General features: G+C 36.1%; 2 protein-coding genes across 4 annotated transcripts in view; one reads left to right on the forward strand and one right to left on the reverse strand.

Annotated features, from left to right (window-relative positions):
- LOC125070570 (GATA-binding factor A-like) overlaps nt 1-12,731 on the forward strand; it is a 53,701-nt gene extending 40,970 nt beyond the window's left edge. Inside the window, exons 2-8 of one of the 3 annotated variants that reach the window (XM_047680498.1) lie at nt 1,449-1,684; nt 5,745-5,867; nt 7,886-7,977; nt 9,295-9,428; nt 10,265-10,389; nt 10,922-11,253; nt 11,629-12,731. In XM_047680498.1, the coding sequence (XP_047536454.1) occupies nt 1,528-1,684; nt 5,745-5,867; nt 7,886-7,977; nt 9,295-9,428; nt 10,265-10,389; nt 10,922-11,253; nt 11,629-11,721 (1,056 nt within the window). In that variant the 5' untranslated portion in view covers nt 1,449-1,527 and the 3' untranslated portion in view covers nt 11,722-12,731. Of the gene's footprint in view, nt 1-1,448; nt 1,685-5,042; nt 5,201-5,741; nt 5,868-7,670; nt 7,841-7,885; nt 7,978-9,294; nt 9,429-10,264; nt 10,390-10,921; nt 11,254-11,628 lie in introns of those variants that run through there. The other 2 variants (XM_047680490.1, XM_047680506.1) reach the window with 2 other exon arrangements.
- Nucleotides 12,674-14,000, reverse strand: LOC125070591 (thialysine N-epsilon-acetyltransferase-like). Its single transcript, XM_047680519.1, has 4 exons — nt 13,626-14,000; nt 13,502-13,553; nt 13,199-13,416; nt 12,674-12,986 (listed from the first exon to the last, which is right to left on the reverse strand). Exons 1-4 carry the CDS (start codon nt 13,707-13,709, stop codon nt 12,810-12,812), a joined length of 531 nt encoding a protein of 176 aa, XP_047536475.1. The 5' UTR covers nt 13,710-14,000; the 3' UTR covers nt 12,674-12,809.
- Between the last annotated feature and the right edge of the window lie 1,294 nt (nt 14,001-15,294).

The following is a 15,294-nucleotide window of genomic DNA, read 5'->3' on the forward strand; positions in this document are numbered from 1 at the left end:
AGATTTTAAAGTAAGGAAAAAGAATAAGCATAGCGATGCTCGAAGGGAATTACCTACACAATAATTTGATTTTGTACCGCAGAGTCGTTTGCATAATTTAAACAATGTATCGATGATCAATACTAACACTTCGCTTGCTCTGAATACTATCGATAGGAATCTATTGTTTATGGAGTATCGCAACGCTGAGCCAATAACAGCATTAAACCTGAAACCCTCCGAGTGTTTCCATTCGACGAGCTATCAAAGCGACTGCAATATTACCTAGAATAAGTAGAAACACATTTTAGTGAAACAATTGTTTAACTATAAAAATGCCACTTGTCGCAACGATATGATTTCAATGTTGCGATATTGGGAAACTGAGTCACTGTGGCAAGACTCTTTACAAATATAAGTCTACGGTCGCAGAATCTAAGTTGATCACTATTACGATCGCATAAGACTTACAGTCGTCCAAGACGTCACAATAGAACGCTCTGAGAGCGTGTGAACGCGCGCGTGCTCTATCTTCCCGCACGCAACTATCAACATTGTGTGATATTATGTTGTACGCCATCGCTCCATCGTTCGTTCTAATTAACTAAGCACCTCAGGAACTCAATGCATATCAACATGGCATGATTTAAGCGTATCTGCGCTCTAATGTTAATAAACTATCTTAAGCCGAAGACTTTCGTTCCTGGAGCGCCGTAATTGGATAGCTCTAGATTTAATAAAATTAATATCATTTATCTTTTATTTCAAAGTCAAGTTTATCTTTTGCGACAAAATTAGAGAAATACTGAAACAAATGTACACAGCTCGCCGCTGTTATTAATTAACCATCTATTTGTTATCGTATAACTTTCGTCCACATTAGGATCTTTGAAAATTGAATCCAAATATAGTATATTAAAAATAAAAAAAATATATTAAAAATATACTGGTATGCCTTCATTGCCAATATGGACTCATCGACAATAACTCCCAAATGGAACATGAAAAATAAATAACAGTTAAATGGTACACGAGCCGCTCAGTCTAACTTTTAGTTGGATGGAAAATATGAAAATTAGTCCCTAAAGTATTTAATTATAATATTCAAAAACAAACATAGCACACGTGTGTGTAAAGGTAGCACGAGTAAGTAGTAGTAGATGTTACACTATTTACCACTCACAATCACAACGTGCGATTAAAAATATGATAAAATTTCTAAAATATAAAACGCCCCGTCTTATTGCCTCCACCGGTGACACGGTGATAGATAGATTGATAAATTGCTAACAGCTAATCAAAATTACTTAGCCATAATTCAACGCGGTCATGATTTCTACAGTATCTAGCCATATTTATTTTGTATTTGTATATACCTACTTATTTAAGTCCCTAATTTAAACAGTCCTTATGTTTTTCAGTATTAAAATGCTTATATGACTTTTTCATATTATAATGTCTGTTGACAGATTTGAAGCAAGACATAGAATGATCGCTTGAAGAAAGCGAAGCGTGCAGTCAGAGCAAGGATCTAACGAGCAAGAGAAGATGTTCGGCGGCAGCGGCGGTGGTGGCGCGTACGGTGGCGACTGCGCCGACGGGTACGGCCTGGGCTACGTGGCGGGCGGCGGTCGACTGCAGCAGTACGCGCACTTCGCGCCTCACCAGACTTGGCATCACCACGCGGCGCACCACGACACCTACGGTAACAAATATTCTGATATCATATAAAAATACATCACAAGCTCGGTGGTAGATTACATATATCTCATTAAATCTTAAAAAAATGATCTTTCAAAAGTGCACGAAGGAGTCCACTTAAATATAGTCCATAATGTTCTATTTAAGTGAGTTGATGATGGGGACGATGATTTCAACTTTATTCTAATAAGGTAGGAAAAATAATGTATGTTTTTCTTGGGTTTTGTCACATTTCTATAGAGAGCGACAATCGACCTAAATGTACGTAATAATGTAGGTACCACTTATTAAAAAAATACATAGTTACAAAGAGTTGAACAAAATGATGTATGTTATTAAAATCGGATTTTTTTAGGAGGTATATAAAATATATATAATATATAAAAATAAATTGGTAATGCTGCTGACATAAACACTCACTGTCGCCCACAGCCACTAACTTTAGGTCAAACTATACGACACACAGTACCAATGAACTAATACTTTTCGTTATACCTATATTACACAAAGTATCAAAAAACATTAAATAAAAGTATGTAAGGCGTATGTAGTGCTGTAAGGTCGGAAGGCTTGATTACTTGACGCGGAATGCTTTAAAATATTACAATCCCATATCTGTATATTTTTATATAACGTAGATATATAAAAATATACAGATATGAGATTGTATTTGTAAATATAGTAGAAGATACGCGGTACTTGTAGTAAGACGGTATAAGCACGGTTGGTATATACAGACGGATGGATTATGATGATTGTTATATATTGATAACTTGGTTATTTACTTGATTACTAAAAGCAGCACGGCACGTTTTTACGTGTCAAAATATAAACATAACTATTCAGATAACTTCTTACGATGATAACAATGCACTTCAATTATATTACGGCGAAAATTGCTTCCCTAAGTTTCCACAGTACTACTCGCTTTCCCTCCATTCGACTACACTAAATGTTGGAAAAAGGAATACACTGAAAGATGATTTGCAAAAGGTAATTTCTTTAAGAATTTATTTTTATATCGGTAAGTTGTATAATCTGTCGCGGAATTTTCTGTAGACAGTTCGAAATGGAGTAATAAGTATATTCGAATAAGATCAATAAGCCCTTGGAGAACCCCCTTTTCCCTGTGTCTAATTACTACAGGTATTTAAAAAAAAATTTGCAACTTTTACCTTAACATTTTAAATAGCTTATCGGACTGACTTATATATAATAGAAAAAACTTTAATATTTATAATTAGATTCAACTATGAGTCAATAATAAATCCCGACAAAACAAAAACGACTTAACAAACAATTCAGTTGATTGTTAAGTAAGTGGTTTTCGTTTTTGTTTGCAACGTGTTGTTTAAAACAAAGTCAATATTTTTCAGTCTCATCGCAAATACGACTTACAGTTTATTATAATGATGATTTATTCGTATGCAAATCGGATAGTTTAAGTTATACTTCTCGTAGTAATGACTTAATGCAAACTAATTGTATGATAAAACTTTAAAATTTGAATATGCTAATATATTATAATCGCAAGTTAAAATGTCATGAATATTAATTTTGAGTCAAGTTGTGTCGTACACCGTAAACAATACATGGAAACAAATTGTAAGTATAATAACTGATATATTATTATACATAACAGTATTTGTTAACGCCGCCGCCGCCGCCGCCGCCGCCGCCGCCGCCGCCGCCTTGCAACAGTTGAATTTCCAAATAATTTCATAAGTCATTTCATATCCGTAACCATGGAGTTCAATAGAAATTAATAAGTATATCTAATTATTGTTATTGTAAAAACTATAAAAATACATACATTTATTTTACTGTTTATTTTAAATATTTACTGATGATAACTTGATAATGATACTTAGTCACACGCTCGTCATTATTTTGTCAAAAAGATATATAAATATATGATTTAGGAGTTTTTTTTTATCGCCACACGAAACAACGATGAGAGAAACGACGGCCCGAATTGTTTTTATCATAATATGAATTTTATATTATAATACTTTCATTCGGGAACATGTAGTCTAAAGGAATTGAGTCCCTTGTTTACAGGTAAATGTCTAAAATATCTAAATAAAAAAGATACATTACGCCTTTTCTACACTCTAATTCTAATTCTATAAAAACTCATTCGAATTTAATTGTACGTCATGTCACTTTCTTTGTCGAGTTTGCAAGAAAACATATTTACTAAGCACCAATAAATGTAAGAATTCATTTCCGAATACTGCGTCTGGATCAGTGCATCCATTACCTAAGAGAAAATCTTCATACGGATCATTATATATATATCTTAATAATTTTTTAGACATATTGTTTGATGATTTTTTATTCAAATAGGCTCTCAATAAAACTTTTGAGCCTCGTAAACTAATTATTTCATTTAAAAATTAATAGTAATAGTTTTGTTAACTTGATTGTATTTTATTTTACACTTTGTATAAAATATTCACATAGGTAGCTTAAAAATATATTTTAATGTCTTCATAAAATAAAATTAATGTTGTTATTTATTTTTATTTTTAATAATCACGCGTATAATCAAAATTACTTCTGCAGAACGTGCAGATTGCTTATGTGACACGGGTTTTCAATGCAATAAGTAAGTTTACTTTACTTTGGAATTATTAATATCGAGCGACTGGTCAACGGAAGCACATGAAAACATATATGATGGTCGACACATATATAAAAATAATCCAATGTAATCAGATGTGTATTTAAAAATATTTGTTACATTTAGATAACTGGATGTGTTGTTTACGAATCCTTTGGTTAATCACACAAAAGTGGAACAACTTCTCGGACATGTACGTATGATGTTGTTATCTACGTACTTGCGCAGGCGCAACCGCAAACAGGACCGTGAATCAATGGTACCATCGACGGTCATTCCCAGAACGATATGATTTTCCCTTCCACAGGATAAAGTATTGTTTTTGTCAAATCAGTTTCGATGACAACATTTAAGGTACATTAAGTTACACGCGATTAGCGATTATAAGATTAAGCAACGTATCTTGAGAAACCTTTTAATCGTTTTTAGGGCTTAGGATTGATTCGAACTCTAAATGACTCCTAATCAAGAATCTAGATACTAATTAATATGCTTGTTTTTTTACGCTTAGATTTAAACTAATTATTCATAAAAATATTTAGTACGATGCGGTTGTGTTTTCACAATAAAATCGTAATTAAATCAATCTAGCGCCAGTGTCGTCGTTTTAATCTACCTTTTGTAATGTAAGATTACATAAACGAAAAGTAATCCAATACGAAACTAAGACCCTACACAACAATCGGAGTATGAGCACGTCACTTGCACGGTAGCGACTAGCGTAACAATAGGGCTCGTGAATCAGGCAGATAAGCGTGTAAGAGGCGCGCGCGCCGCCCGTCAGTCCGCGCGCTGACCTCTGACCGCGGAGTCGTACAGACGAACACACACCTCCTCTAGCCATGGATAACCCCCTCTCACAGACGTGGCTGCAGAACATTGCGATACTTGCAGGTTTGATTCATTCTCACTATCTGCATCATTATTATTGCTAACAAATTATAGCGTTCGATAATTCCTTATATTTATCTAGGTATTTGACTGTAATATTGGTGTTGCTTATTAAATTTATGGATAAATCAATGGGCCTTATTATTGATTTAATGATATAAATATTTCCTAAGCGTGACTTGTGAGTTGCTCTTAGCAGAGTAAAGTATTTTAGTGATATAATTGACAATAGTGACTTTTTTAGATATTAGATTTAAGATCTTAATTAGATAGATTTTAGATTTAATAATTATTAATAATTAGATGTTAAAGTTCCTCGTGTATTTGTTTTTTTTATTAATATTATTTTCGATGACATAAATATTTACTCCAGTGCACTCCATAAATATTTATCTAATATAAGAGATTATCAAAACTTAAACAAGAGTGTTTATGTTACGACTGTACCTACAGTTCACTAATCAGTATATTTTTATGTCATTGCAAAGGCCCAAAGTCTTAACAGTAATTTATCTTGTTGCTTAATTTATATTCTAATCGACAGCAGGCGGCAGTGGAGTCGGTGCCGTCGGCGGCGTCGGCTCAGTGGCCGGCGGGCTGTACGGGCAGAACATGGTGATGGGTTCCTGGTGCGCGCCCTACGACGCTCTGCAAAGACCACCCGCATACGGTAAGGCTACCACGACCTGATTAAAAACCTAGCCCTAACAGTCTATTCTGAGATTTTCTATTCAAGAAGGGGTACAGCTTATTCTGCCAAGCTGCTACTAAAGCAGTTCGAGGATCCTCATGTACATGGCAGAAAACATGCATGCAGGTGTTTTCACGATGTTATCTCGACCGCCGAGCACGAGACGAAATATAAACATAAATAAAGCACTCGATAACTCCATGGTGCTTGTTCAGGTTTTAAAACTTGCTCTACTCGTAGAGTTACTTATAAATATTCATATATAATATCGAATCGAAAGAAAATCTCGAGTAAGAACAAATATTATATAAAACCTATGTCGTGCGCCATATGAAAGCTTAATTACGGATCAACGAGCGAACGTTCTTCGGAAGAGCATAAATAATAGCACCATGCTTGCTTAATCAAACTTAACAATTTGTAGATTCAGAATTAAATTGCAGCGTTTTATTGAATCATACAGCAAACATTATTTATTGTTAAATTGAATCAATGAATCAGCCATTATCTCACGCGGTTTGCATTGACGTCAGATTTGCGAGGATTCTATATTCGTATTGCGATTATAAAAACAAATACCTAATATTATTCATGTCGTTCGAATTAAAGCTTGTCATTAATTGCATTATAATGTTAACATTTATCTAGTTTGACGTTCTCTCCAAATCTAATGCTATATTTAAACAGACTTTGAATACGCGGACATTCTCCTAAGCGATTACACTAGGGACGAATGCGTTAGTGTAGGTATCTCGCTAACTTAATTATCAATGCTTAATCAAATAATTACTCAATTGGAACTCGCATTACATACACATCGATTATAATCTGTCTCCGTCTAACGTGGGCGATTCGACGATGTTGCTTTTATAAAAATATACCTACTCGTATGGATTTTTATCTCTCGTGTACCCTTTTATTATTCCAACCGATAAGTTTATAAATTTAAATGAATCATCGCACCCAATTGTGCTTCCCGTTGTTATCTTCTATTATCTATTTAAGGATATACCTAATATTACGAATTAAATCTAAGGATACGTTTTCCTAGTGGCAACAATATTTATATAAAACAATATACCTAACGATTGATCGACGTAAATCCCCGACCGCAATGCGACAGTTTCATTAGTTCGCTGCGTTATCCCGCGGATTATTCTCGACAAAATAATGTAGCATCCTTTTGTCTCCACTCAATGCTAACTCAATCGTAACGTAACAATTCATTGTATTCGAGTAATCTAAGATCCGCGAGCAAAGAGCCTTTGTTTTACATAACGTAGAGACGATAAGGAATAGGTACAACTATTATATAGATAATAACAGAACGTCACCAGGCGAGGATACCGACGATAACGAATGTTAATTTCGTTATCGCTTTAACCATGTGTCGAATGTTGCTAATATATAACGAGAGCGCCCAATTACACCCGTTATGCCGACAATTAATGCCAACGATATAAACAATAATACACAAATTAATGGATTTAGGTCGGCGAACAGATGCAACTGTATTGAACGGATATCGATAGCAGCAGGTCGTGGCGTTGCTAGGTACCTTCGCTTGTTATTGTTGTAGGCCTTCTCAGAACTGATAACGGATAATCAACATTGTAGATACTACACTGCACTGCACGGGTGACGGCATACAAGAATGCTGATCCTGCAACTTCGAAATAAACAAAGTTAAAATTATTTAGTCTAAACTATGCGATGTTTAGTATCAGTATAATAGATAGGTTTAGGGTATGGTATGTGTGGTGACGTTTGGTGGGCGCACAGATGGCGTGCTGGAGGCGTACGAGGAGGGCCGTGAGTGCGTGAACTGTGGCGCCAACAACACGCCGCTTTGGCGTCGGGACTCAACGGGCCACTACCTTTGCAACGCATGCGGCCTGTACCACAAGATCAACGGCGTCAACCGCCCGCTCGTGAAGCCGAGCAAGCGGCTGGTGAGTGTCCTAGAAACCGTCAGTAACCTTCTCTGTTGCGAACAGGTGCCGACGCTGAGCTGCTCACCCGCTTCTATAAGGACGGCTCCGTGCAGAGATGGATGAGTGTGGAGGGCATGGCCAGGGGCATGAAGAAGGTGAGTCGGTGGCGTGTAGACTAGTGCATGTGCCCCGCCCCGCTACGTAACCCTGCCTTCACCCAGCACGCGTTTCTTTCTCTGTAATACCCATCTCGCCGCGTTCGCTTTCCGATTAGGGAACTACACGCTACCGCTCCCCACTTCGATCGGCGAAGAGCGCCTAACTCGAGCACTCTGAATTTGAATCTAATACCGATCGCCTCTATTTACTCTTGGCTATGTTCCCGATACGAAATTAGAATAAGTTCTTCGTTTACCGAGATAGCTTATCGTCGAGTAATCGACCGACCAAGTTCAGAGGAGCCGCTCACATCCAGTGTTACGCAGGCGGACGCGGACGCGAGCGCGTAGCGCGTAATGAGGATTTGTTAATCGCCGAGCACATCGGGAAGGGGCCGAGTTGCGAGATAACACAGCCGATAATGCGCGAACACGGCTCGCCACGAGAGCGATAGATCCGAGGGACCGGTGTCGCGGCAATTTGAATCCAATGCGCGCTATATAGTCGGGGCTAAAAGGAACGATGAGCTATCTCGGAGACGAGTCGCGCTCAGCATGCGGGCATGCATTATGTATACGCTGTGCTAGCAGGTAGCATCGTCCAATCAACGACGGCGGCGCGGCCACGCCCGCGCTGTGCTGCGCCCGCGCCACCAGTGGTAGCGTCGCGCGCAACCATTATTATTGGACAATGATACCACTTGTACTGCGGTAGAGCTATCTACCAATATAAGTGTATTATATCTATCTATCAGCCGCAGCGCGTTTTGTAATAAGTAGTTAGCGTGGTGACGGGAAGCAGCTAAACCATTTTTATTCTTTTGTTTTCATTTCTTCTTAAAGTAAATTGCCTGCATTTACTAAGTAGGTACATTCGTTTGGGATTTATTAATTTGGGAATATTAATACTCAGACACTTAAATTTAATCAAAACATAAAAACTAATGCTGTATTATATCACTTACCTACTGTATCCTTAAAATCCACATGTAGATTAGACTTACGAGTAGGTGTGTAGTTTATACGTAGAAATAGTTTTAGAATTACTAAGGTGCTTAAATTTGATATTACATAGTAGTTAAAAACTGTATACGTTATGTAAGTATACAAATAACAAATAAATGTAGTAAGTATAATAAATATTTAAGATTCCATAAATACAAATTACTGGCAATGTTGGATTTCCACAGCAAATAGGTACTGAATGTTAGTTTGATTGTTTTTTTACCATTTACATTTAAGTAGTATTTGTATTATAATTTAGATGTTATGGAAACAATTCGATTAAGAATTATAGTGAATATGTAATGTCAGTCGGCAGCGAGACGTCATGGGCAGTGCTGCACGAACTGCGGCTCGCGGAACACGACTCTGTGGCGACGCAACAATGACGGCGAGCCGGTTTGCAACGCCTGCGGACTTTATTACAAGCTGCACGGCATTAACAGGTAATAGATAATAATAGACTACTTAGTTGTGTTTAAAATAACTTCTATACCTATATATAGGTATTGTAAAACCTCGATAGTAGAACTTTCTGCACGTCAGTTCAGTAGGTACCAACAAACCAGTCGCTCTGTCTGTGCCTAGTTTTTTTATCCTACAGATATATCCTATTAAAGAGTGATCCAGTGTAGTTGATCATCTACAAACAAAATAGACAAAACATTTTAAATCCAACTTAAGAGAACAAAATAAAACCCCAGTAACGATTCATCAATCATATTGGAAATTTAAATGCCTAAGATAACGTACTTAGTTTATTTATAAGTGCATTTTCTTACCAATGAAAACAATTGCTATCGTATCATTGCAAAAAACATCTAACAGCTTAACTTAATTCAGCCAGGACACCGACCGGTAGTTAGTAGTATTTATTTTGGTAAACCAAAATAAAATAAGTAATAAAGTCGTCGTTTATCTTCTTACACGAAGTGTTTATGAACCAGTGACCATAATCGTGTAAATATTAGGTCTTTATTCCTAAAAATTCACACACATCTACAGCTGTAGGTACTTATCCACAAATAGAATTGAAAAATAAGCACTTAGCCGATGCGGGCCCCTAAGCAGACAAAATTAAGAAATAAGGCTTTAAAAAAATGTCGTGACCAAATATTGCTCTTATTTAAATGAGGTGTGGGCAATTTTCGTCGTACCTATAGTAAAATAACAACGTAATTATAAATAGTTAATCCGGGCCCGGTTAGGTATAGGACATTATGGTACGGAGTATCTGCTATTTTACATAAAAATAGCATCTTATTATCATTGTAATCTTCAGACCCCTGGCGATGAGAAAAGATGGAATACAAACGCGAAAACGAAAGCCGAAGAAGTCATCGAACGGTGTAAAGCCTCCGCAAGAAACTGCTAAGAAAGATGGTCAGAATTCGCCAGGTATCGACGGTGAGAATATTTAAATAAATTATTAGTCAGTACAAAATATAACATACATTGCTCACGATAGGGGTACCTGCAATATAATTTATATTTTTGTTGAATTCATGTCAAATGTTACGATAACTCACCCAAATATGTATATACGTACTCCGTAAGTTTTGTCAGGTAATTTACTTACTTGTTATTCATTATCATGAAACGTTCAAAAAAATAAGATAAAAATGGAATAAAGTGAGTGAATTAACATAACGATATTGTCTGGACTAGGTATGTACCTTTACAATGAACAATAAATTGTCATTGATATTCTTTGTAGAAACATGAATATGAAAAAATATATAGGTACTGTATATATAAGACACAATTTATGAAAGGCCATTAAACAAGGCACATTTAGGGATATAGCACATAGGGAAAATATTTCCGTAATGAAGACTCTACATTTAAATACTTCCAATTACTTCCCTAATTAACAAGATGATTCGGCGTAGGGTACGTAGCTCTCTACTATTTACTAAATTGTATAAAACTTTTACAGAGAGCAAGCCCAGCATAGCTGAGGTTCCGCTGCCACTTACCGCAACAATGTCGGCGCACGCCGGTGCCGGAAAGTGCGCGCGCGAGGCAGTCGGGCCCGCGCCGTCGCCTCACGCGCACGCGCACGCACATGCGCACGCGCACGCCCACGGGCATGCACAGAACTCGCAGTACCCGTTGGGAATCCCCTCCGCACCGGCCTTCCTGTCCAACCCCTCGCTCTTTAACATCAAGAGCGAACCCAACGCCGCAACCGGCTATGAAGGCTATGGTTCCCACTCCAGCTCGAATGGACCTTATCATTCGCAACAGCATTATTTGCATGCACTACAGGTAATTTCACTTTATAGTAACCCTTATAACCCTATAGAATTATATGGGGGCAGAGCTCGGTGCAAGCTTAGGGTAGGTGGGTAGGTACCACCCACTCATCAGATATTCTACGGCCAAACAGCAATATTTTATACTGTTGTGTATCGGTTTGTAGGTAGCTACAAGGGACATAGCATCTTATTTTCCAAGGTTGGTAAGGCATTGGCGATGTAAGGAATGGTTATAATTTCTTACAGCGCCAATATCTTTCGACGACGGCGACCAGTTACCTACTATCAATTGGCCCTTTTTGCCCGTCCCTCTACCTATAGTATAAAAACGAACTACAGCGCGTACATCTCATCCGTTACAATAAACACTTTTTATTTTTTACAGTACGGATTAAGCAATGGCGAAGAAGAGGAAGGCAGTGGATTCTTACATCAACGTAACGTGACCGCACACGCAAAACTAATGGCCTCAACGTAGCATAGCCAAACACGAACATCTTACGACGCCCGAAGATGATTAGTATTACCGAATGCTGTATCTAGCCAGCTGTGGCGAGTAGCGTTTTCGAATAACTGCCGATCGAAGAACTTTAGATCCCTGTTCGGTAACAAAGTAAAGAATAAAAAAACAACGAGCAGGACTACACTTTACACGAAGTTACTTTGAAAGTTCGATAGTATGAAACACTCTACTATGCGAATTTATTGAACAGTCGATGGAATTACGTTCATATTTTGTTGTAGATAATTAGCGACGTCAGCACAATTAGACTCGATGGTACTGACTAGTCATTGTGTTTGTCTAGTTTTACTACAATGTCATAATTATTTTATTTGTATAAATAAATTAGACGTTAGAAACAGTTCAATGATGATAAGAGAAACGTAGGTATTAATGTACTTAGTGTGTAAATATGTTTACGTTAAGTATTTTCGACTGAATAGTAGTCATTGCCGTGTATTATATCGTGGCTGCATAGGGTAAAGAATCACTTCGAAGTTTGTTACGGATACTATTTGTGCAGACTTGTGTTAGGATACATTGTTTAAACCTTGCCATTTCAACATATAAGATAAAATATGTGTTAATTTATATTTTAAACAATAAATAAAAAGAACTAAAAAGTTCCTTTGTCTCATTATCTTTATGACAGTGCAAACTAGTCTTACTTGACTATTAAAATAATAACATCATAGTGATAAGAATACTCCTATGTACAATAAGAATAAGCCAACAGTAAATATAATGCAACAAGCCTTATAACCAATTAAACTACTGTTCATGAAGTAAGTCTATGTAAAGGTTTTCCACACATTCACTACAATTGGTCGTTCATACACTCACTGTAGCAAACTTATGAATTAGATGTAAGAATAAATCGCATTTATTGATAGATGTAAATAAATAATTTAGATAATGAAAAACGTAGTAGTGCATTGTGCAAAACTTTATTTAAACAATTTTCAAAATTTTTCAAACAAGATCTCCCATTAGTTGTGAATATTTTGAGGAAATATGTAAAATTATATCTATATCCAATATATTGATGCACTGACAAACTGGTTTCATTTCATTTCTCCTAATTGTGCAGATACTTTTAATGGTTCTCCTGTGAGACGATAGTAACACCACTTCTCCGCGTTGGTCAAGTTAACTGCACCTTTACCTTCATAGAAGGCCCTCGCATCATTCCACTCTAAAACATGAAAATCTAACCTGGAAGAGCCTAAAGCTATAGCCTCCTGAAACAGATTTAATGACAAACATTTCAATAACAATTGCAAACTTCACTTATAGCACTTTTATATGGACATTGGTACTAATCATTTTCAAAGATTTAAGATATAAAAATTGTATAACATGAATTCAACACTTCTCGTACAGTACCAACTCTACTACTCTACTCTGTTGTGTATAACTAAGAACCAACATATAATTATTTAAATTAACTCACTTTGGCAACAGCATTGAATAGTTTATGCCCAACCCCACGACGGCGCTCACTCTTCCGGACGTACAAATCCTCCAACATCATAGACTGGCCTTCCCATGTGGAATACGTCGGGAAATAGAGCGCATAGCCCACTATAAAGTCAGTTTCTGCCTTGGACAATACTGCTACAAGACATCGAAATGCAGGTGGCTGTGTTTCAAATCCGTCACGTTGCAAATCTGGATATTTAATTTATTGTTACTATTAACAGTATACATATAATGTACTACTGAAACAGTCCAATGTGTTTCGATACATACAAACCTTTCACACATATCTTTGGTCCATCTGGCATTTTCTCAAAATCTGCAAGCTCCTGCAAGCATAATTTAGTCGATTTAGCGATGAAAATATAATTAAATCTATTAATCTAATCTCACTTCCTCACTTGAATCATTTCGGCTACAGCAAACATATCATCTTTTTCAGCGCGACGGATTTTTAATTCAATATCAGTATATTTCTTACTCATCTTGAATAAAGTAAATGTTTCGGAAACATATGTTTTTAATAATTATGTAAAAATCCACAGATTTCAAATATTGTAACTTCGATAAATTGCTATCGTAATACTGAGTTTATCAATCTTAATATGATTAAAAGTTTATAAGTCATAACGAAAGTGTAGAAGTGATAAACAGCTGATTGTTGGTAAGTGCCCAAGTGGTAATTCAGTCAAACAAATCACAGAATACAATAACAATATACATCTGACATAATTATATAGTTATAGACCGTATTATAAATTTGGGCCAGTATTTTGACACAAGACAGTAAATATGAAATTGAAATGACGTTGACGTTCAATTTTGAGTTGCCATCACCGATCTTTTCATAAATATGTATTTTAATATTTTGGTATGATACCCTAACAATATATATATTCTAAGTCCAAAAAATAATTAAATACATTAATTAACTTAGCTACAGACAGACAATTTATTTCACTTTATAAATTTACATCCTATAACATCATTGGAGATATTGTTACTTAAATACTAAATAACTCACTGGTCAAAATAGACCAACCGTTGAAATAAAATAAATATTTTTGTAGATTTTTCCGTATAAAAATTTCATGTAATAAATATATTGTGTCATAATGATATCCTAAAACGAATATTATAAATAGTTCAAAGAGCTGTTTTCCGCAGAAAAAGTAAACAATTTCGATATCTGCAGCATTACCCCATAACAACATTTAATTTACTTTGTGGTAGAGCTTTGTGCAATCTGGGTTTGTCAAATCTGAGTACCTACCACCAACTCATCACATATTCTATCGCCAAGCAGCAGTACTCACTTACTCAGAATAAAATCGAAAGTAAAATACTATATAATCGTACTACAGTACTGTATTGTTGTGATGCGGTTTGAAGGGTGAGTAAGCCAATTACGGGCACTAAGAACATAAAATCATAGTTCCCAAAGATGCTGGCGCATTAACAATATGAGGAATGGTTAGTATTTTAAAGCACCATTGTCTATTGGCTGTCGTGATCACTTACATTGAAATTTGGAATAATACAAAGCAATATCTAAAAAGACAGTCGACGCATCAAACTCAAGCCTTTCATTATTAAAAAGAACCACGAAATAATTTAACTTGACATTTGGCAGCGAAAAGAACATAATATACATTTAGTCTTTTTTGCATTAAGGACTAGATTACTTATATCAAACCAACCAAGAACCTGTGGCAGAGCAATGTCATCGTTGTTTATCCTTCCGTCAAGTTTAAAAATAAGCGATTTATCATCTACAAACAGTACATAGTCGCAAGTTGGACTCGCACTATTGTTTATTTTCTATTATTAAAGTAAAAATACAACTGAGTATTTTATGAATATTTCTAGTGCCTACCTCGTTTGTTGTATGGGAGCTCTCTTTAAATATTTTTTTAGTATTCGTTGTAATAGCGGCAGCAGAAATACATACAGAAATAATTTATAAAAATTTCGACTGTCTAACTATCGCAGTTCTTAAGATACAGCCTAGTAACAGATGGACGGACGGACAGAAAGCGAAGTCTTAGTAATAGGGTCCCGAGTATACCC

Source organism: Vanessa atalanta, chromosome 2 (genome assembly GCF_905147765.1).
Source record: "Vanessa atalanta chromosome 2, ilVanAtal1.2, whole genome shotgun sequence".
Taxonomy (NCBI): Eukaryota; Metazoa; Arthropoda; class Insecta; order Lepidoptera; family Nymphalidae; genus Vanessa; species Vanessa atalanta.